Source organism: Nicotiana tabacum, chromosome 5 (genome assembly GCF_000715075.1).
Source record: "Nicotiana tabacum cultivar K326 chromosome 5, ASM71507v2, whole genome shotgun sequence".
Taxonomy (NCBI): domain Eukaryota; kingdom Viridiplantae; phylum Streptophyta; class Magnoliopsida; order Solanales; family Solanaceae; genus Nicotiana; species Nicotiana tabacum.
Genome location: NC_134084.1, coordinates 44,105,584 through 44,123,631, shown reverse-complemented (window position 1 = coordinate 44,123,631; position 18,048 = coordinate 44,105,584). Strand labels below are relative to the sequence as shown.

General features: G+C 41.5%; 1 protein-coding gene across 1 annotated transcript; it reads right to left on the bottom strand.

Moving 5' to 3' along the window:
• Positions 1–8,919: 8,919 nt before the first annotated feature.
• Positions 8,920–17,544, bottom strand: LOC142180766 (uncharacterized). The gene is made up of 2 exons (XM_075252834.1): positions 17,469–17,544; positions 8,920–9,425 (listed from the first exon to the last, which is right to left on the bottom strand). The coding sequence occupies exons 1-2, from the start codon at positions 17,542–17,544 to the stop codon at positions 8,920–8,922; spliced, it is 582 nt and encodes a 193-aa protein (XP_075108935.1).
• Between the last annotated feature and the right edge of the window lie 504 nt (positions 17,545–18,048).

The window sequence follows — 18,048 nt, the reverse complement described above, 5'->3', positions numbered from 1 at the left end:
CAGTTCAAGATTTACAATGGTTAATTACCTCAAACCGGAAGATTTACTACTCCACGACACCTTTGCCTCTTGCCTCGGCCACAACTCGCGCCAAATATACCCAAAATCAGAATCATAATATTAGAATATGCTAAGGGAACGAAGCCCATGCAAAAATAATCAAATTATACCAAAAATCCCGAAATTGTTCCAACCTGACCCCCGGGCGCATGTCTCAAAATTTGATAAAAATCACATCAACGAAATCCTTATCCTCCCATGAGTTCATACATACTAAGAATACGAAAATCCGACCTCAAATGGCCCCTCAAATCCCAAGATTAAGATCTCAAGTTTCCAAGCCCTAACCCCCCAATTTACGCTTCGAATCCCCTAAATTTCATGTCTAATTAGGTGGAAATCACAATAGAATCGAGTATTAAGTCCATAATTTTTACCTCCAAGAAGTTCTCTTTGATTCCCTCTTCAATCTCTCAAAAAGCTCCAAAACCGAGTCAAAAATGGTGAACTTAGGCCAAAAATCGTGAAAATGGCCTTTGAAGTATTCTGCCTAGCGATTTGAAATCCTTCTTCGCGAACGCCGTCAAAGCCTCGCGTTTGTGAAGCACAAAATAACATTGACCAAAATTTCTCTTATGCGAACACCACTACCCCTCGCGAACGCGATGCCTCAGCCACTCGAACCTTCGCGAACGGGATATCCCCATCGCGGACACGATGAACAATGATCTATCCCTTCACGAACATGGGACCCTCATCGCGAATGTGAAAGATAATGCTCCTGCCTCATACCCCAAACCTTTGCGAACGCGAGGGTCCACTCGCGAACGCAAAGCACAATTGTCTGCAACACTAACAACAGATTTTTTACAATCTCTTCCAACTTGAAATGATCCGTTCAACCACCTGAAACTCCCCAGAGGCCCTTGAGACCTCAACCAAACCTGCCAACATATCCCATAACTTCATTCAAACTTGTTCCAACCTTTGAGATGCTCAAAACAACATCAAAACACCAAAACTCTTCTTGTAAAATTCCCCTCTTGAAGTCTAGGATTCAAAATATGAGAGAATGGGCAAAATAACATTAAATACTGCCCAAGTATCCTTCATCGCGATTGCGATCGAGCCCTCGCAATCGCAAAGCACAACTGACCAGTGCTTCTACATGGTCCCAGCTTGCCTTCTGCGAACGCAAAAGCCTGCTGCATGACTCTTTCCAACACTTTGCAAATGCAACCCCTTGTCCGTGAATGCAATGACTAATGCACACCCAACCTACGTGATCGTAATTCCACATCGACTAACGTGATGCACAACCAGCCCGACCAGGAAATTCTTCTATGAAATCACAAGCCTTTGCTCCATGATCGCGAAGCATTGCTACTCATCATCAGATCAGTTGCTGCAAAATCAAAAGAAATGGTCCAAAAGAATCCAGAACCCCCTGGGACCCTATCCAGTTATTCCAAAAAGTTCATATACTTCATACAAACTTGTTCCAAGGCTTGAAACATAAAAACGACAACAAAATCAAGAATCAAAGATCAAATCCATCATGTTGGATCACAACCAAACTTTGCACACAAGTTCATTATACCATTAGGACCTATACAAGGTTTCAAAACCTCAATCAAAGCTCATTAGCCCAAAAGTCAACTATCGGTCAAACTTATGAATTCTCCAATTTTTAAATTGTCAACTTTCGACAAATAGAGTTAAAATCTTCTAGGAACATCCAAAATCAAATTTGAAAATACCCAAGTCGAAAATCACCACACAAATCTAAAGGAACACTCAAATCTCGATTCCGAGGTTGTTTGCTCAAAAGTCAGCCCTTGATCAAATCTTTCAACTTAAGGCTTCCAAAATGGAACTAAGTGTTCCAATTTACTCCCAAACTATCTTGGAAGCATAAAAATCACCCTCACAAGTCACAAAATAACAAATGAATCTACCGAAAATATCAAATCGAAAAAGGATTCTAATACTCAAAATAACCGTCTAGGTCATTAGATTCTCCCTCTTTTAAACAAATGTTCATCCTCAAACGTGTTTAAAATCAAACCTAAAATGCCAAAAATATGAGAATATATGCTTCACATGTAATATTCGATCTCCCAAGTCACTTCCTCAGTCGGTTGGCCTCTTCACAGGACATTCACCGATGCAATCTCCTTCGATATCAACTTTCAAATATGTCTATCCAGAATAGACACTAACTCCTCCTTATAAGCTAGATTCTCATCCATCTGCACTGAACTAAAATCCAACTTATGTCACTTGTCTTCATGATACTTCTGCAGTATCGAAACATAGAATACCGGATGAATTTCTAACAAGCTAGGTGGAAAAACAAGCCTATAAGCCACCTTAACCATCTCTCTCTAATACCTCAAATGGGCCAATACCTAGGGCTTAACTTGCCCTTCTTCCCAAACCTCATCATGCCCTTCATAGGAAAAACTCTAAGAAGAACCTTCTTACCCTCCATGAAAGCCACATCAGAAACCTTACTATTAGCATAACTCTTCTGCCTGGACTGAACTGTGCGAAGCTGATCCTGAATCAACTTTACCTTATCCAAAGCATCACAAAAAAATCAGTACCTAATAACGTAGCCTCATCAGGTTCAAACCAACCAATAGGAGAACAATATTGTCTATTATATAAAGCCTCATATAGAGCCATCTAGATAGTGGACTGGTATCTGTTTTGTAAGAAAGCTCGACCAATAGTAGGAACTAATCCCAATGGCCTCCAAAATCAATAACACAGACTCTCAACATATTCTCCAGAATCTAAATAGTCCGCTCGAGCTGACCATCCATCTGTGGGTAAAATGTCATGCTAAGCTCCACATGCGTACCTAACTCTTGCGGAACAGCCCTCTAAAAATGTGATATGAACTGGGTACCACAGTTTGAAATGATAGAAATAGGCACACCATGAAAATGAACGATCTCTTAGATATAGATTTGAGCCAATTTCTCTGAAGTGTAAGAAGTCATCATCGGAATAAAATGCATAAACTTGGTCAATTTGTGCACAATGAACCAAATAGCATCAAACTTCCTCAATGTACATGGTAATCCTAACACAAAGTCCATAGTGATGTGCTCCCACTTCCACTCCAGTATATCTATCTTTTGAAGCAAATAACGCAATTTCTAATGCTCATACATGACCTGCTAACAATTCAAACACCGCAATACATGTCTAACAACGCCATTCTTTATCCTCTTCCATTAATGATGTTGCTTCGAATCAAGATACATCTTTGTCGTACCTAGATGAATAGAAGACTGCAAACTGTGAGCCTCCTCAAGAATCAACTCCCTCAATCCATCGACATTAGGAACACAAAGGCGATCTTAAAGTCGCAATACATCGTCATCTCCAATGACGACTTCCTTAGCCCATCTCTCAACATCGTGTCCTTAAGGATAAGAAAATGAGGATCATCATACTGAAGAGCCTTAATACACTCAAACGAGGAAGACTGCACAACAACACAAGAAAGAACTCTGCTAGGCTTGGAAATATCCAATCACAAAAATTTCTTAGCTAAGGCTTGAATATCTACCTATAGCCAAAGGTCTCTTCTCAACTGGAATGAATGCCAAACTAACTATACTTTCTGCCTTTCTACTCAAGGCATCTGCTACCATATTTGCCTAACCTGGATGATAGAAGATAGTGATATCATAATCTTTAACCAACTCAAGCCACCTCCGCTACCTCAAATTCAAATCCTTCTACGTGAATAGGTACTGATTGACTTCGATGATCAGTGTAAACCTCACGTGACACACCATACAAGTAATGCCTCCAAATCTTAAGTGCATGCACAATAGTCGCCAAAAGCTACAGAATCTTAGTCACTTAATATAGGATATACTCAAGCTTTTTGGCAAGAAACACATATAAGGCCAACAAGCAAAACATGACAATAAATAATATACATCCTCGATATCAAAACTAGATTTGTAGTCAAAGTAATCTTGAGCTTCTGAAAGATCTCCTCACACTCGTTAGACCATCTGAATGGAGCACCCTTCTAAGTCAACTTGGTCAGTAGATCTACAAAACACTTCCAAAAATGATGGTAGTAACCAACCAAAACCAAGAAGCTCATGATCTCTATAGTAGTAGAAGGTCTGGCCAACTCTGAATTGCCTCAATCTTCTTCGGATCCACCTTGATCCTATGCCTAGACACCACGTGGCCCAAGAATTCCACCAACTCCAACCAAAACTAACACTTGGAGAACTTAGCATACAACTTCGTCTCCCTCAGAATCTATAGCACAATCCTCAAGTATTGCTCATGCTCCTCAGCATTATGGGAATATATCAAGATATTATCAATGAATACAAAGACAAAAGAATCCAAATAAGATTGGAACAAATTGTTCATCAAATGCATGAAAGCTGCTATGGCATGAGTCAAACCAAATGACATCATCAAACATTCATAAAGCCCACAACGAGTCTTGATAGCTGACTTAGGGGTGTCTGAAGCCCTAATCTTCAACTGGTAATAGCCCGATCTCAAATCAATCTCCAAGAACACCTTGACACCCTGAAGTTGATCAAATAAATCATGAATGTGAGGCAATAAATACTTGTTCTTGATAGTGACCTTGTTCAACTGTCTGTAATCAATGCACATCCTTATAGAACCATCCTTCTTCTTTACAAACAACACGAGCGCACCCGAGGGAGAAACACTCAACATAATGAATCCATTATATAACAACTCCTGCATATTCACTTTCAGCTTAGCTGGAGCTATGTGATACGATGGAATAAATATAGGTTGAGTGCCCAATATCAAATTAATACCAAAATCAGTATCCCTATCGGTTGGCATACCTAGTAGATCTGCAGGAAACACATCTAGCAACTCCCTAATTACTGGGACGGAATCTATAGTAGGAGTATCAGCACTAACATCTCTAACAAAGGGCAGATACGCTAAACACCTCTTCTCAACAATCTGTTAAGCCTTCAGAAACGAAATTACCCCATTGGGAGTGTGACCAAAAGAACCCCTCTATTCTAACCTTGGTAACCTCTCCATAGCCAATGTCATAATCTTGGCATGATAATCAAGGATAACATGATGCAAAGATTGTAACACCCCGACCTTGGGGAGCGCGACCAGCGCTCAACCGAGATTTTTCGGCAAGAAAGCCTACTTAATGCCTTCTACCCAACCTTACCCAAGAGTCATTTGAGAATCAATAACAAGAGTTAGACGTGAGAGGATAATGTGTACAATATCATCTTACATTACTTAAAGGGGGATTCATTGACAACTTCCAAAAGATTACACGTTCATATTAAAAAGTGGAACATCCAATAACTACAACATTTCTAGTTTGTTTTTATCAAGTTAAAATACAACCCATAATATGTCTACGAAGCCTCTAAATGGAACAGAAGAGTAATATGAAAGTGTCGGTGATAAGGCCTCGGCTATACCTTAAAATACAATGTACAAGGATCAAAAGACACAAGGCCCCGGGATGAAGCGGGGCTCACCAAGTCAGCTGAAAAGAGGGTGTACTACTAGCAATGATCAATGCTACCTGCTGTAGAACCGCCTGCATCTATTAAAGATGCAGCATCCTCAACAAAAGGGACGTTAGTACATAGGGAATAGTACTAGTATGTAAAACTAAATACCCTCTCATGGAGTAGCATGCCAACATAGGGAGAAAAACATGGAAATAATGAGTATACCATACATATTATAATGCCAAGTTAATACAAAGTAAAACCTTGAGTAAACGTTTTTATTTTTGGTTGGGATATCCTTAGTACCGACACACCACCATGCCCATGATATGGAGTCTGATCATTGGCCGACCGACTAAGCCATCTCCCCAAAGTATCAGGATTCACATAGAAACAAAATACCACCATGTGCGTGGCATGGCATCCAATCTCTACTTGATCGGCTATGCCGTCTCACCATAATGTCGTGTGGGTCGACATGGTCCTTGCTAGCTATCAACTAATACCAATCAAAGGGAATAGTCTCAATATAATAAAACAGGAACTTGTCCCTCAAACAATCCATACACAGCACGTGTAGTTTCAGGCTTGGGCATTTGTGACCCAGCCTTGCTTGGTGACCTAATGATACTCCAAAAAATATTTTTCATATAAAAGAATTACATTCGTTTCATAGCCTTTGATATATTCTTTCATTTCACTGGCACTCTTGGCCACACATGTAACTCATCTTTCTTGGCACGATGGCCACATTTCTTACCTTATGCTTTTCATTCTTTCATTTGACATGGATTATAAACATTTAAAGGCACTTATAAAACATCCGGGAAATCATAGCCTCAGCTCATGAATACATATGGGCTTAGAACACATTGGATACAAATAAAAGCATAGTAATTTTCAATTGGAACATGAATCAAATCATAAGTCCTTGGATAAGCTAACCATAGAAGTAGACTGTAAAGATAGAGATAGGAACTTGATCGAACCATTATCAAAGTTTACGAGAATTTTGAGGAATCCGATTCTACGGAAAGGGTTTAGCCAACTTACCTTGTTTGAGATTTTCTTAGGATTACTACACCGTTTCAAGACCCCTAAAAATTTCAATCTATAGGACGATGGTAAAATTGAATCATAATTAGAATGATTCTCATGATACAAGTCTCTTAGGAATTTTGTCAAATACCTACTATGCAAAATCTATTACAAGGCCCTACAATGGTAATCCCTTCTTCCCTCAACCAACTTAAACAAGAGTCTACCCATAATAGTTAAAAAATCCTACATACCACCTCCTATTGGCACATGCATGGTCTAACTCCTACTCCACAACTTACATAGATACATAACAACTTGCATGGAAGTTTAGGACAAGGACTTACCTATATAGTTGATGGCCTAGTGAGTGGTTTCCTTGATTCTTCAAGATTGAGCAATAATGGACGAGTAGGATGGCTGGAGCTTCTTCTTCTATCTCTAAAACACTCCCACTCTCTCTAAACAACTGATTTTTACCTTCAAAAACAACCCCAATGGCTTTTAATCAAAATAGGGTCATATTCAAAAATTCACAAAATGGACTCTCTGAACCCAATCTGCAATCGTAGAATGCACTGCAGAACAGGTTTGCAATCTGTGGAAGGGACCGCAAAATCTCCTCCAAAACTAGGCTAGACTGGCCTAGTCTGCGGCAAATATGTGATCCGCAGATCAATTATGCACCCGCAAAATCTTCCTCCAAATATTCTCATGTTGATTCTATGACAGACATACGCCCCACGAAACGGTTATGCAGTCGCATGTTAGACCACGGGATGACCTTCAAAATTAAGTTTCACCTGGTTCACTCTGAGAAGGATCTGCGGCCAACAGAACAGTTATGTGGTTTCATAATGGACCGCAGAAATGCCATGTTCAAAAACATTACATTTCTTAGAAATTTTTTACGCGCCTTACATCCTCCCCCTCTTAGGATCATTCATCCTCGAATGAGGGTCTAAGTTCACCGTAGACACCCATTGTGACTAAACTTTTCATTCATACACCTGAAGTTCCAAATTTGACTAACTTCAAAAATTTCCAAAACTTTTGGCATAGCCTCCCTTGTATTTGGGCATATCCACCTGTTAGAGAGCCCTAGAAACCAATCCTAACAACATATTCATAATCCAATGATGTAACATAGTAGGAAAACAACATCAACCATAACCTCGTAAGCATTATATTACCAAAAAGGAACATCTTAACATAAACTTTGAACATAAATCATAAAAAGTAAACTCCTAGCATTATTTTAGAACACAACTACTTAGTCATACAAAAAATGAGGGTATTTCCTCTTCATCTCTTCCACAACCTCCGAGGTGGCCTCTTCAACTTGTTGGTTTTTCCATAGCACTTTCACGGAGGCGAGCTCTTTATTACTTAACTTTCGGACTTGTCTATAAAGAATGGAAACTGGAATCTCATCATAAGTCTATTCTTCATTAACTTTAATAGTCTCTACCAGAGCAACGAGCGATGGGTATCCAACTACCTTCCTCAGCATGGACACATAAAATACCGGGTGCACTAAGGACATCTCTTCAGTTAACTCGAACTTATAGGCCATTTGGTTAATTCTCTGCAAGATTCTGTATGGTCCGATATACCTTGGACTTAATTTCTCTTTCTTCCCAAATTGCATTATTCCCTTCATGTGAGAAACTTTCAAGAATACCCGATCATCCTTTCTGAACTCCAAATCCCCGCGACACACATCCGAATAGGACTTCTGATGACTCTGAGTAGTCTTTAACCGTTTCTTAATGATCTTGACCTTCTCCATATCTTGACGCACAAGGTCTGGCTCTATCAATTATTCTTCCCTAACTTCAAACCAACTAATGGGAGATCTGCATCTCCTACCATATAAAGCTTTGAACGACACCATTTGGATGCTGGCATGGTAGCTGTTGTTATAAGAAAATTCTATCAATGGCAAATGATCATCCCAGCTACCCTTGAAGTAAAGAACACAAGAGTGCAACATATCTTCAAGCATATAAATAGTCCGCTCTGCCTACCCGTCGGTCTATGGATAAAAAGTTGTACTAAGATTTATATAAGTAACCAAATCTTACTGAAATTTCTACCAAAAGTTAGCGATGAACTGTGTCCCTCGATCTAAGATGATAGAAGCTGGAGTGCCATGCAACCTAACGATCTCATTGATGTATAACTTAGTATAGTGTTCTACTGTGTCGGTAGTTTTAACAGGTAATAAGTGTGCTAATTTCGTGAGTTAACCCACAATCACCTAAATGGAGTCAAACTTATGAGACATGTAAGGTAGACCTACCACAAAGTCCATATTAATTATCTCCCACTTCCACATTAGAATTTCTATATTCTACGCCAACTCACTGGGCCTTTGATACTCGACCTTCACTTGCTGGCAGTTTGGACATCTTGCCACAAAGTCATCTACATCCCTCTTCATGTCATTCCACCAGTAGACCTCCTTGAGGTCACGATACATCTTTGTAGAGCCTAGGTGTACGAAATACCTGGAATTATGAGCTTCGGTCATAATTCTCTCCTGGAGACTGTCAACGTTCGGAACACACAATCGTCCTTGGTAACTTAGCATTCCATCATTCGTGCCAAGAGAAAAATCCATGGTTTTATGCTTATGAATTCCCTCCTCTAACTGCACCAATAACGGGTCCTCATGTTGTTTTTCCTTGACTTCTACTATGAGTGATGATTCAACCCTATTTCGCACAATCACCCTACCTTCACCAGAGACCGTAAGCCAAACTCCCAAAGTAGACAACCAATGAACTTCCTTGGCCAACAGCCTTTGATAGGCCCTCAAGTGAACCAAACTATCCAAGGATTTCCGGCTAAGAGTATCTGCCACAACATTAGTCTTCCTCGGATGATATAAAATATTGATGTCGTAGTCCTCGAGTAACTCAAGCCTCTTCTTTGACTTAGATTAAACTCTTTATGCTTGAAGATATATTGAAGACTCTTGTGGTCCATGAATATGTTCACGTGGACCCCATAAAAATAATAACGCCAAATCTTCAACAAAAATACCATTGCCGCAATCTATAGGTCATGTGTCCGATAATTGTTCTCATGGTCTTGAGTTGCCTGGAAGCATATGCAATCACCTTGTCGCTTTGCATTAAACACAACCAAGTCCAAGCCTTGAAGCATCACAATACACAACGAACCCATCTGTGCCCTCTAGCAGGGTGAACACTGGTGTTGTAATCAACCTTGACTTCAACTCTTGAAAAGTCTTTTCACAAGCATTAGACAACTGGAATTTAGATGCCTTATGCGTCAATTTATTCAATGGAGAGTCAAGAGAATAAAACCCCTCCAAAAAGCTTCTGTAATACACAGTTAAGCCCAAGAAACTGCTAACCTCTATCAGAGTTGTAGGTTTAGGCCAATTATTCACAACTGTAATCTATTGAGGATCGAGTTTGATTCCCTCGCTTGAAACAACATGCCCTAAGAAAGTGACAGACTCGAGCCAAAACTCATATTTCAAAAACTTTACATACAACTTGTGCTGATATAGGGTATGCAAAACTGCCTTGAGATGATCGACATGGTCCTCTCAACTTAGTGAATACACAAGGATATCGTCAATGAACACTATCACAAAGGAGTCGAGAAAAGTCTTGAAGACTCAATTCATAAGATCTATGAAAGCTGTCGGGCCATTTGTTAGCCCGAAGACGTCACTAAAAATTCAAAGTGCCTATACTAGGTCTTGAACACTATTTTTAGAATATCCTGCTCCCTAATCTTCAATTGGTGATACCCCGATCTTAAATCAATCTTGGAGAAGTTCTTAGCACCTTGAAACTGATTAAACAAGTCATCTATCCTTTGTTGCGGGTACTTATTCTTGTTTGTGACCTTGTTGAGCTACCGATAGTCGATACACATCCTCAATGACCCATCTTTCTTCCAAGGCGATACATTCGGTCGGATGGAACCCTTTTCTAACAAATATTTCAACTAATCCTTCAGTTCCTTTAAGAAGCTCATCAAGAAAGACCTCTAGAAATTTATTTATAACTAACACGGACTCGAGTGTCGATACCTCAGCCTTAGTGTATGTGACTCAGACCAAGTGGTAGATACACCCCTTGCTGATCATCTTCACTGCATTTAATTTCTATAAATTGTGTGCTTCACTTCACTTTCGCCTCAAACTTCATGGACTTTGTTACCTTTTTGTACTTTTTTTCTTTTAAATCATGTGATTGTTATCAATTTCCTCGGTTACATACTGAGATGGAATCATTTTATATTTCTCTCCCTAATTGCTTGTTGAAATTGTTTTATTTTTCTCTCCCTAATTGTTTGTTCCCAGTAACAAAATCAGTTGTTTCCTTATATTTTGACCTAATGTTCATAATATTTTTTCTCAATGGAATGAAAAAGTACTTTGACATCTAAGAGACTGATTGTAATATACACGAAGAAATATTTGTTTTTAACTAAATGCCAACATTATGGTGGAAGGTTAGGAATGACTTCAAACCTGTATAATAATAGCAAAAAAGTACATAGGGGAATTATAAAATCCCCGGGAAAGTGGTAGGGGGCATACAACAGAAGAGAATAAAGTTTTTGCCCTATGGTACAAGTTTGAGGATAAACTCCATCCTATAAAGTTTTCATCCACAAACCAAAAAAGAAAAAAGCAAAAAATAATATAAACTACACATTATAATGTTCTTTTTTGTCCTAATCCTGAAATTGATTAATCGGTCTATTCGAATCTTCAAAGTAGCTCTCATTTTCCTTGATAAAGAATTAGCTTCCCTAAAGAAGGTAGAGAATTTCATGTGAAGGATCAAGGTAGCCAAGAGGTCAGTTGTGTAGTTCGCTTCTCTATAATAGTGTAAGAAAGCATAGTTGCCTCTTTATTTCAGATTTGTGATCTTCTCCAGTATGTCAGTAAGTTGCCATGGTCCATCTGCTCGCTTGTTGACAGCATTGATGAGCGTTGGAGAGTCAAATTCAATTTGTACGTACTTATAGACATTTCCAAACACCAATTCATGCCAATAAATATTGCCTTTGCCTCAGATATGTTGTTAGTGCATATATCAAAGACGACTAAAAGGCCATAATTAAATCCCCATTATGATTTTTCAAACATCCTCATGCTCCTACTAGGCCAAGATTACCTTTCTTGCACCCATCCATATTCAATTTAAGCATGCCATCAGGGGTTTTAATCCATTTGACTGGAATAATTTTTAGGACAGGTTTACTTCTTTCCACTGCATGAATAAAGTTGTTTTCGGTCATTGAAGATGGTGATTGAGGGGAATTGAACATTGATGAGGGTGAAAATCAAGTGTTGAATCTGGTATAAAAGTTTGTGTACATATATATGTATGCAGCGAAATCAGAGAGGCCAATTTCTTCCTATCAAGTCACTTCAGAAGAATACCTCGAGACCCCGAGGACGCGAAGCTGTGACCGAGTTCTCTCCCTCGGAGCTCGTCGAGGTCTGATCTAAAGAGGATACTGATCGAGGCTAGAGTAAAATGGGGAACTCCCAAGGCACGCGGCTAAGTTCGGCAAAGTCTGCTTGTCTGAACCCTGTATCAAGGTGTCACGTCTAGCCGTCCCATCTCCATGCCTTTACAATTAATACATTTTGTACTATGTTGGATATCCCCTCCTATATAAAGGGGATCCTCATCACTTTGTAAGGGGCTGCTGTGGCTCCAACTATTCTACACAAGATCAATAATAACTCTCTCTCTTTTTCTCTCTAACATATTCTCTCGACGTTATCGTTATTGCTTATTACTTTCATACTTGTTCTTCATTTATTGCTTGATATTGGCCATAAAGAGCCTCCTTTAATTATATCCTAACTGTTAGCCCCTTCCTGATTATCCCCGATAGCTCGAGCCCGAGCCCAGGCATCGACCTCGAGGCCCCTTATCGGTTAGTCCAAGGCTTGGACAGCAAGCCCCTCGGTTTGGTTATAACCCTGCTTTAGTTTGTGTTTCATCGTTAAGTCTCACATATCTAGTATTAACTACTCTAACAACTAGCATAAAAATAGATTACGTATTTTTAGAGTCTCATCAACAAATTTAATTGTTATTACCATTTTCACAGTAAATAGTTTGGCGCCCACCGTGGGGCTAAAAATAATAGTAATTATTTTCTTGATGGTTTCATTACACAACGCAAGTTATCTTTTACACTTTTCTTGTCCAAGATTTTTTATTTCAGTTCAAAATGTCTGGCTCAATGAATAGAGTTGAGAACGACAACCTTGAAAACCATGGAGAAAACGGTGTGGCCATTCCAGTTGTTGGTGCACCACCACAGAACCCCAATAATGCACCTGGACTGATTCCAGTAGACGCGGGTTCGCAAGACGCACAGCAGGTCGACAAAACCTCGCACACCGATAGGAGCGTACAACATGGCGACCAACGGGAAGCCCAAAAGACCCCAGCTCGGGAAGAACAAGAAGTTAGTCTTTATGTTATTTTCGAAATGTTGCAGGCACAATAGCTGGCTATCGCTCAGCTGCAAAGCCACTCGATGACTCCCAGTACAGTAGCACCGAAAACTATTCCCCTGGCCGAATGGGTACCGGAGAGATCAAGCAACAACGGATCGATAGCCGACCCTTCCATTAGGAAAATGCTCGAGGACCTCACCCAAAGGATCGAATCGGACGAGAAAATGATAGCAGCCAATGACAAGACGGTCGAGACCTATAACTTCAAAGTTGACCAAATCCCGAGCGCACCCCCGGTCCTGAAGGGTATAGATTCAAAGAAGTTCGTACAACGGCCTTTCCCAGAGGAAGCGGCCCTGAAACTCATTCCTAAGAAATTCAGAATGCTAGAACTCCCAAAATACAACAGGACCTCAGATCCCAACGAACATGTCACTGCCTATACGTGCGCAGTAAAGGACAATGACATAAAAAACGACGAGATCGAGTCTGTCCTACTAAAGAAGTTCGGAGAAACGCTCTCGAAGGGGGCCATGATGTGGTATCACAACCTAGCTTCCAACTCCATAGATTCATTTGCCATGCTAGCAAATTCCTTCATAAAGGCACACGTCGGTGCCATCAAAGTGGCAACAAGGAAGTCCGACATATTCAAATTTAAGCAGAGGGAGAATGAAATGCTGCGAGAATCCGTATCTTGTTTCCAAATGGAGTGAATGGAACTACCCCCGATATCCGATGACATGGCGGTGCAGGCCTTCACTCAAGGCCTGAATGAATGAAGCTTAGTGGCCTCAAAGCAGCTGAAAGAGAATCTGATCGAATATCCCGCTGTGACCCGGTCGGGCATCCACAATCGGTATCAGTCAAAAATCAGGGCCGAGAATGACCAGTTGGGAGCCCCCTCAGGCTCAGTATACCCAAGTAGGCTCCTGGCAAAGGAACCAAAACCAAACAAAAAAAGATACCAGTAGTACATCGAAGATATGAGGAATGCCCCAAGGCGCAACCCACCTCGCAATGGTTGGAGAATAGATCGAGTACAATATTCTTAAGGGCTCATCAACAGAGCCAGATTCGACGGATACATGAGGCCAACGGGGGCACCTCGCCTATCAGAATACAACTTCAACGTCATTGTATCGGACATTATGTTCACCATCAGCAAAACCAGGGACATCAAATGGCCCAGGCCTATTCAATCAGATCCTTCCCAGAGGAATCGCAACTTGGTATGTGAGCTTTATTATACGTATGTCCATAGGACCAAAGATTGCCACCAGCTCCGAAAGGAAATATCCAAGCTACTCAATAAAAATCACCACCGAGAACTTTGAGCGATCGGGCTCAAGTTCAGTTCCGAGAGAGAAAGGCGACCAAGAAGAATGAATCTAATGGGCAACGACGTTATCATGGTATTGGAAGGGCATCGAAACTCCCAAGAACATGCGAAGAGGAGGGAGGACAAAAATATCCATTGCCAGAAAAAAAACGAACCCGGGGATATGCACCCGAAGATGCCCTCACATTCAGTGGGAAAGGCTCCGAAACCTCGCCCCAACTTCATAACAATGCACTAGTAACCTCTTTCTTCGTTCATTCATTTTGAATAAAACATGAACTTGTGAATCTAGGTAGCTCGACCAACATTATCAAGTGAAGAATAATAGAGCAGCTCAAACTGCTAGACCAAATCATGCCCGCCTCTTGATTTAACACGACGATCGAAACAATGAAAGGAAAGACCCTTCTCTCAGTCAGCATGGCCGGTGCGGACCGAAAATGATAAATTCCATGTCATCAAAGGAGACATGAGGTATAACACCTTATTTGGATGGCCGTGGACACATCGCATGAGAGCGGTACCATCCCCGCATCGCCAAATGAAGAAATCCCCAGCAAAGGATGGAATAAAAATCGTCTACGGGGAACAACACGCGGCAAGGGAAGTGTTCGCTTTACATAACATAGCGTCGACATCAATATCTCCACTCTCAAAAGAGTCAAAGGATAATCAAACTACGTCTTCGACTAAGCCCGATTAAACACAGCGGAGGACCATACTAAGTTCTCGCTCCAAACAACAGGGACATATTAGGCCTCGGAACATCGCCTGCGCACCCCACAATAAGTTAAGACCACCTCCCTCTTTTATTATTTTACACTAACCCATATGCAGGCGCTCGTTCAGGGCGATCAAAAGTGCTAACCTAACTAGAAGATCTCAAAGCCTTAAAGGCATCCGTTGCACTCTTTTCCTTCGGCCAAGTTGTCCCCAAGAGGGTTTCACCGACAAGATTTTTAATGAGGCAACGTCCATGCACTACCTAAGGAGAATCCATCTAGCTCACAAAGCTTCTTTTGCAATCGACCCCAAACACTGGAGGGCGCCCCATTGAGAGGTCATCCTCTCGGAAGAACCAGGGAACGGCAAACAAGGTTCCAATAGGAAATGATGCGCGGGGCCAAACGGTCAAAAGAGCCGTGTCCGCATAAGCCGGGCTCACGGCAAGAAAAAAACATGTACTTATGCCAAACAATTAAAGAATATCTTTCGCCAAAGCATCTAGTACTCCAAAGAAAATTCAGCATTTTCATAGCAAGGATCCCTCCACCGAGAACGCCCCGAAATACTCAGAGACTAGCGTCAATAACTTGGCACCCACATAGCTTTAGGGTCAGGACTCCATGCTCATAAGCCCTCAACAAGGCAGCACGAAAATTACGAAGCATCTCCGAAAAGGAAAAATGTCCCGAACACTCGGAGACTGGCATCGCAAACTCAGAAAGCACATGGCCCCAGGGTCAGAATCTCCAAAAACCATAAGACCTCAATGACACAATTCCGAGCTCGCGATTAACGACCTCCGAGCCTAAACAAACTCGATGACTCGGATACTATCGCCAATCTCTATTCACTTAAAAACCCGAGGCCATAAGACACCGAGCGGACAGACTCGGTCTAGCAAGACCTATTTAATATGGCAATGAAAAACTGTAAGACCTCAACGGCATGAAAAAACTGTAAGACCTCAACGGCATGAAAAAATTGTAAGACCTCAACAGGCATGAAAATACTGTAAGACCTCAAGAAAGGCATGAATCACACTTGTACAAAGTATCAACAAAACTGTAAGACCTCAAAAGGCATGAAAATTTTGGTAAGACCTTACTACAAGCATAAACTCAATCCCGAACTTTAGGCTATACGTCACATTTGTAAGACTCCCAAAAGGGCATACCCTTGATATAAACGCCTAAACTACTACACTCGGGATCAAAAATGGCTTCGGCCAAACACAAATGACTACGGTCATACGGCTGCACCAGCCAAATTAATGCGACTCGGGGACGCCCGACCGTCGCTATAAAATCATAGGCCATTACTTCGAATCTACTTCGAAAAGAACCAGTTAAATAGGATACCCTCGACAGGCAAACGAGCTTCGACCATGTCAGCTCCAAATCACAAGGCTTCGAGCTACTCAGCCTACGAGCTAAACCTTCCGAGGTGCTCGAACATCGCCGCAAACAACTTAAAATCGAGGTTCTTCCCAAACCGATGACGGGCTAGGAAAAATTCATTTCAAAAGTCCTTAACGAGAGGAAAACAAAGCCTATACATGCCCAAGGGCAAAGCGTAAGAGCCATTGTCGCCAGCATAATGAGCCTCAAGGCCACACACTAAAAGTTTGCAACGACCAAAAGCGTAAGAGCCATTGTTTCCCACTTAAAATTTGAAAGCTTGAGGGTCAAAATGAGCTCGAGTCATAACCCGATTCGGAGAACGGACCCAAAATAGTTAACTATACATGCCCAATGGCAAAGCGTAAGAGCCATTATCGCCAGCTTCATGAGCCTTAGGGCCACATACATAAAAGGTTGCTCTGGACCCAATATGTAAGAGCCGTTGTCGCCAACACACGAAAATACAGAACTTGAGGGTCAATTGTGCTCGAGTCGAAACCCGACTCGGAGACTGAACCCAAACTAGTTAAAATGCAAATACCCAAGGGCAACACGTGAGAGGCATTGTTGCCCGCCCACGTAGACAGAAAAGTTTGAGGGTCGAATGGGCTCGAGTCGAAGCCCGACTCAGAGACTAAACCCAAAACAGTTGAGCAAAAGCATAAGAGCTCTAATGCTAGCTTACACTAAATGTCGCATCGACCGAACGCATAAGAGCCCCCGGGCTTGCCTAATGAGCCTCGGAGCCATATTACGAATCTAAGGATTCTCACCAACTCTGAAATCGGTTCGCCTGGTCAGGAGCAAATCAGAAAGGGCTATAGAAGAAATAAAACCTCGAGTTTTCTGTTATTTATAAATGTGAAAAAGTGCATTCTCCATCTACAAACACGCCCTAAAGGTATCCCGTGCAAAATGGAAAAGTCTACGCACCACCCCTGAAGGCTATGACCTACCAGCCTCGTCTTCACTCTCCTCGGTGTCGGACAGGAATGACCGAGCATCACGCTCGTCCGCCCTCGCTCGCGCCATCTCTTACTGGAGAACAAAACCCCTGGAGTTGATCTCCTCAAGAGCCCTTCTTCGGGATCTGCAATGAGCATATTCTTTGATCCTCTCTTCATGATCAAGGACCCTCTTCAACATGGCTTAGTCATCGGTAGCATCCTTCAAATAAATCGTCATCTTCTGATCAACCTTAATTCGGCCCAGTGTTGCTTCAGCCCGAGCATCAACGATCTCAGCCCTGACCTTCGAAAGTTCAGATTCGAGCTTCGTGATCATATCCACTTGAACTAAAGCGTTGTCACAAGCTAAGAGGAGTTGGGCCTCGAAGGTAGGAACTTTAACCAAGACACCCTTCTTATATGAAGCTTGAGCGTGCACCTGAGCTCTTAGCTCGCCACAGTCATTCCTGACTCGGTCGGCTTCACCCTTAAGGCACTCTAGAGCCTCCATCTTTTTCTACAACTAGTATAGACAAAGAGTTAACCTGAGAAGTTAAAGGGCAAAATGCATACCTGCCTAGGATGAGAA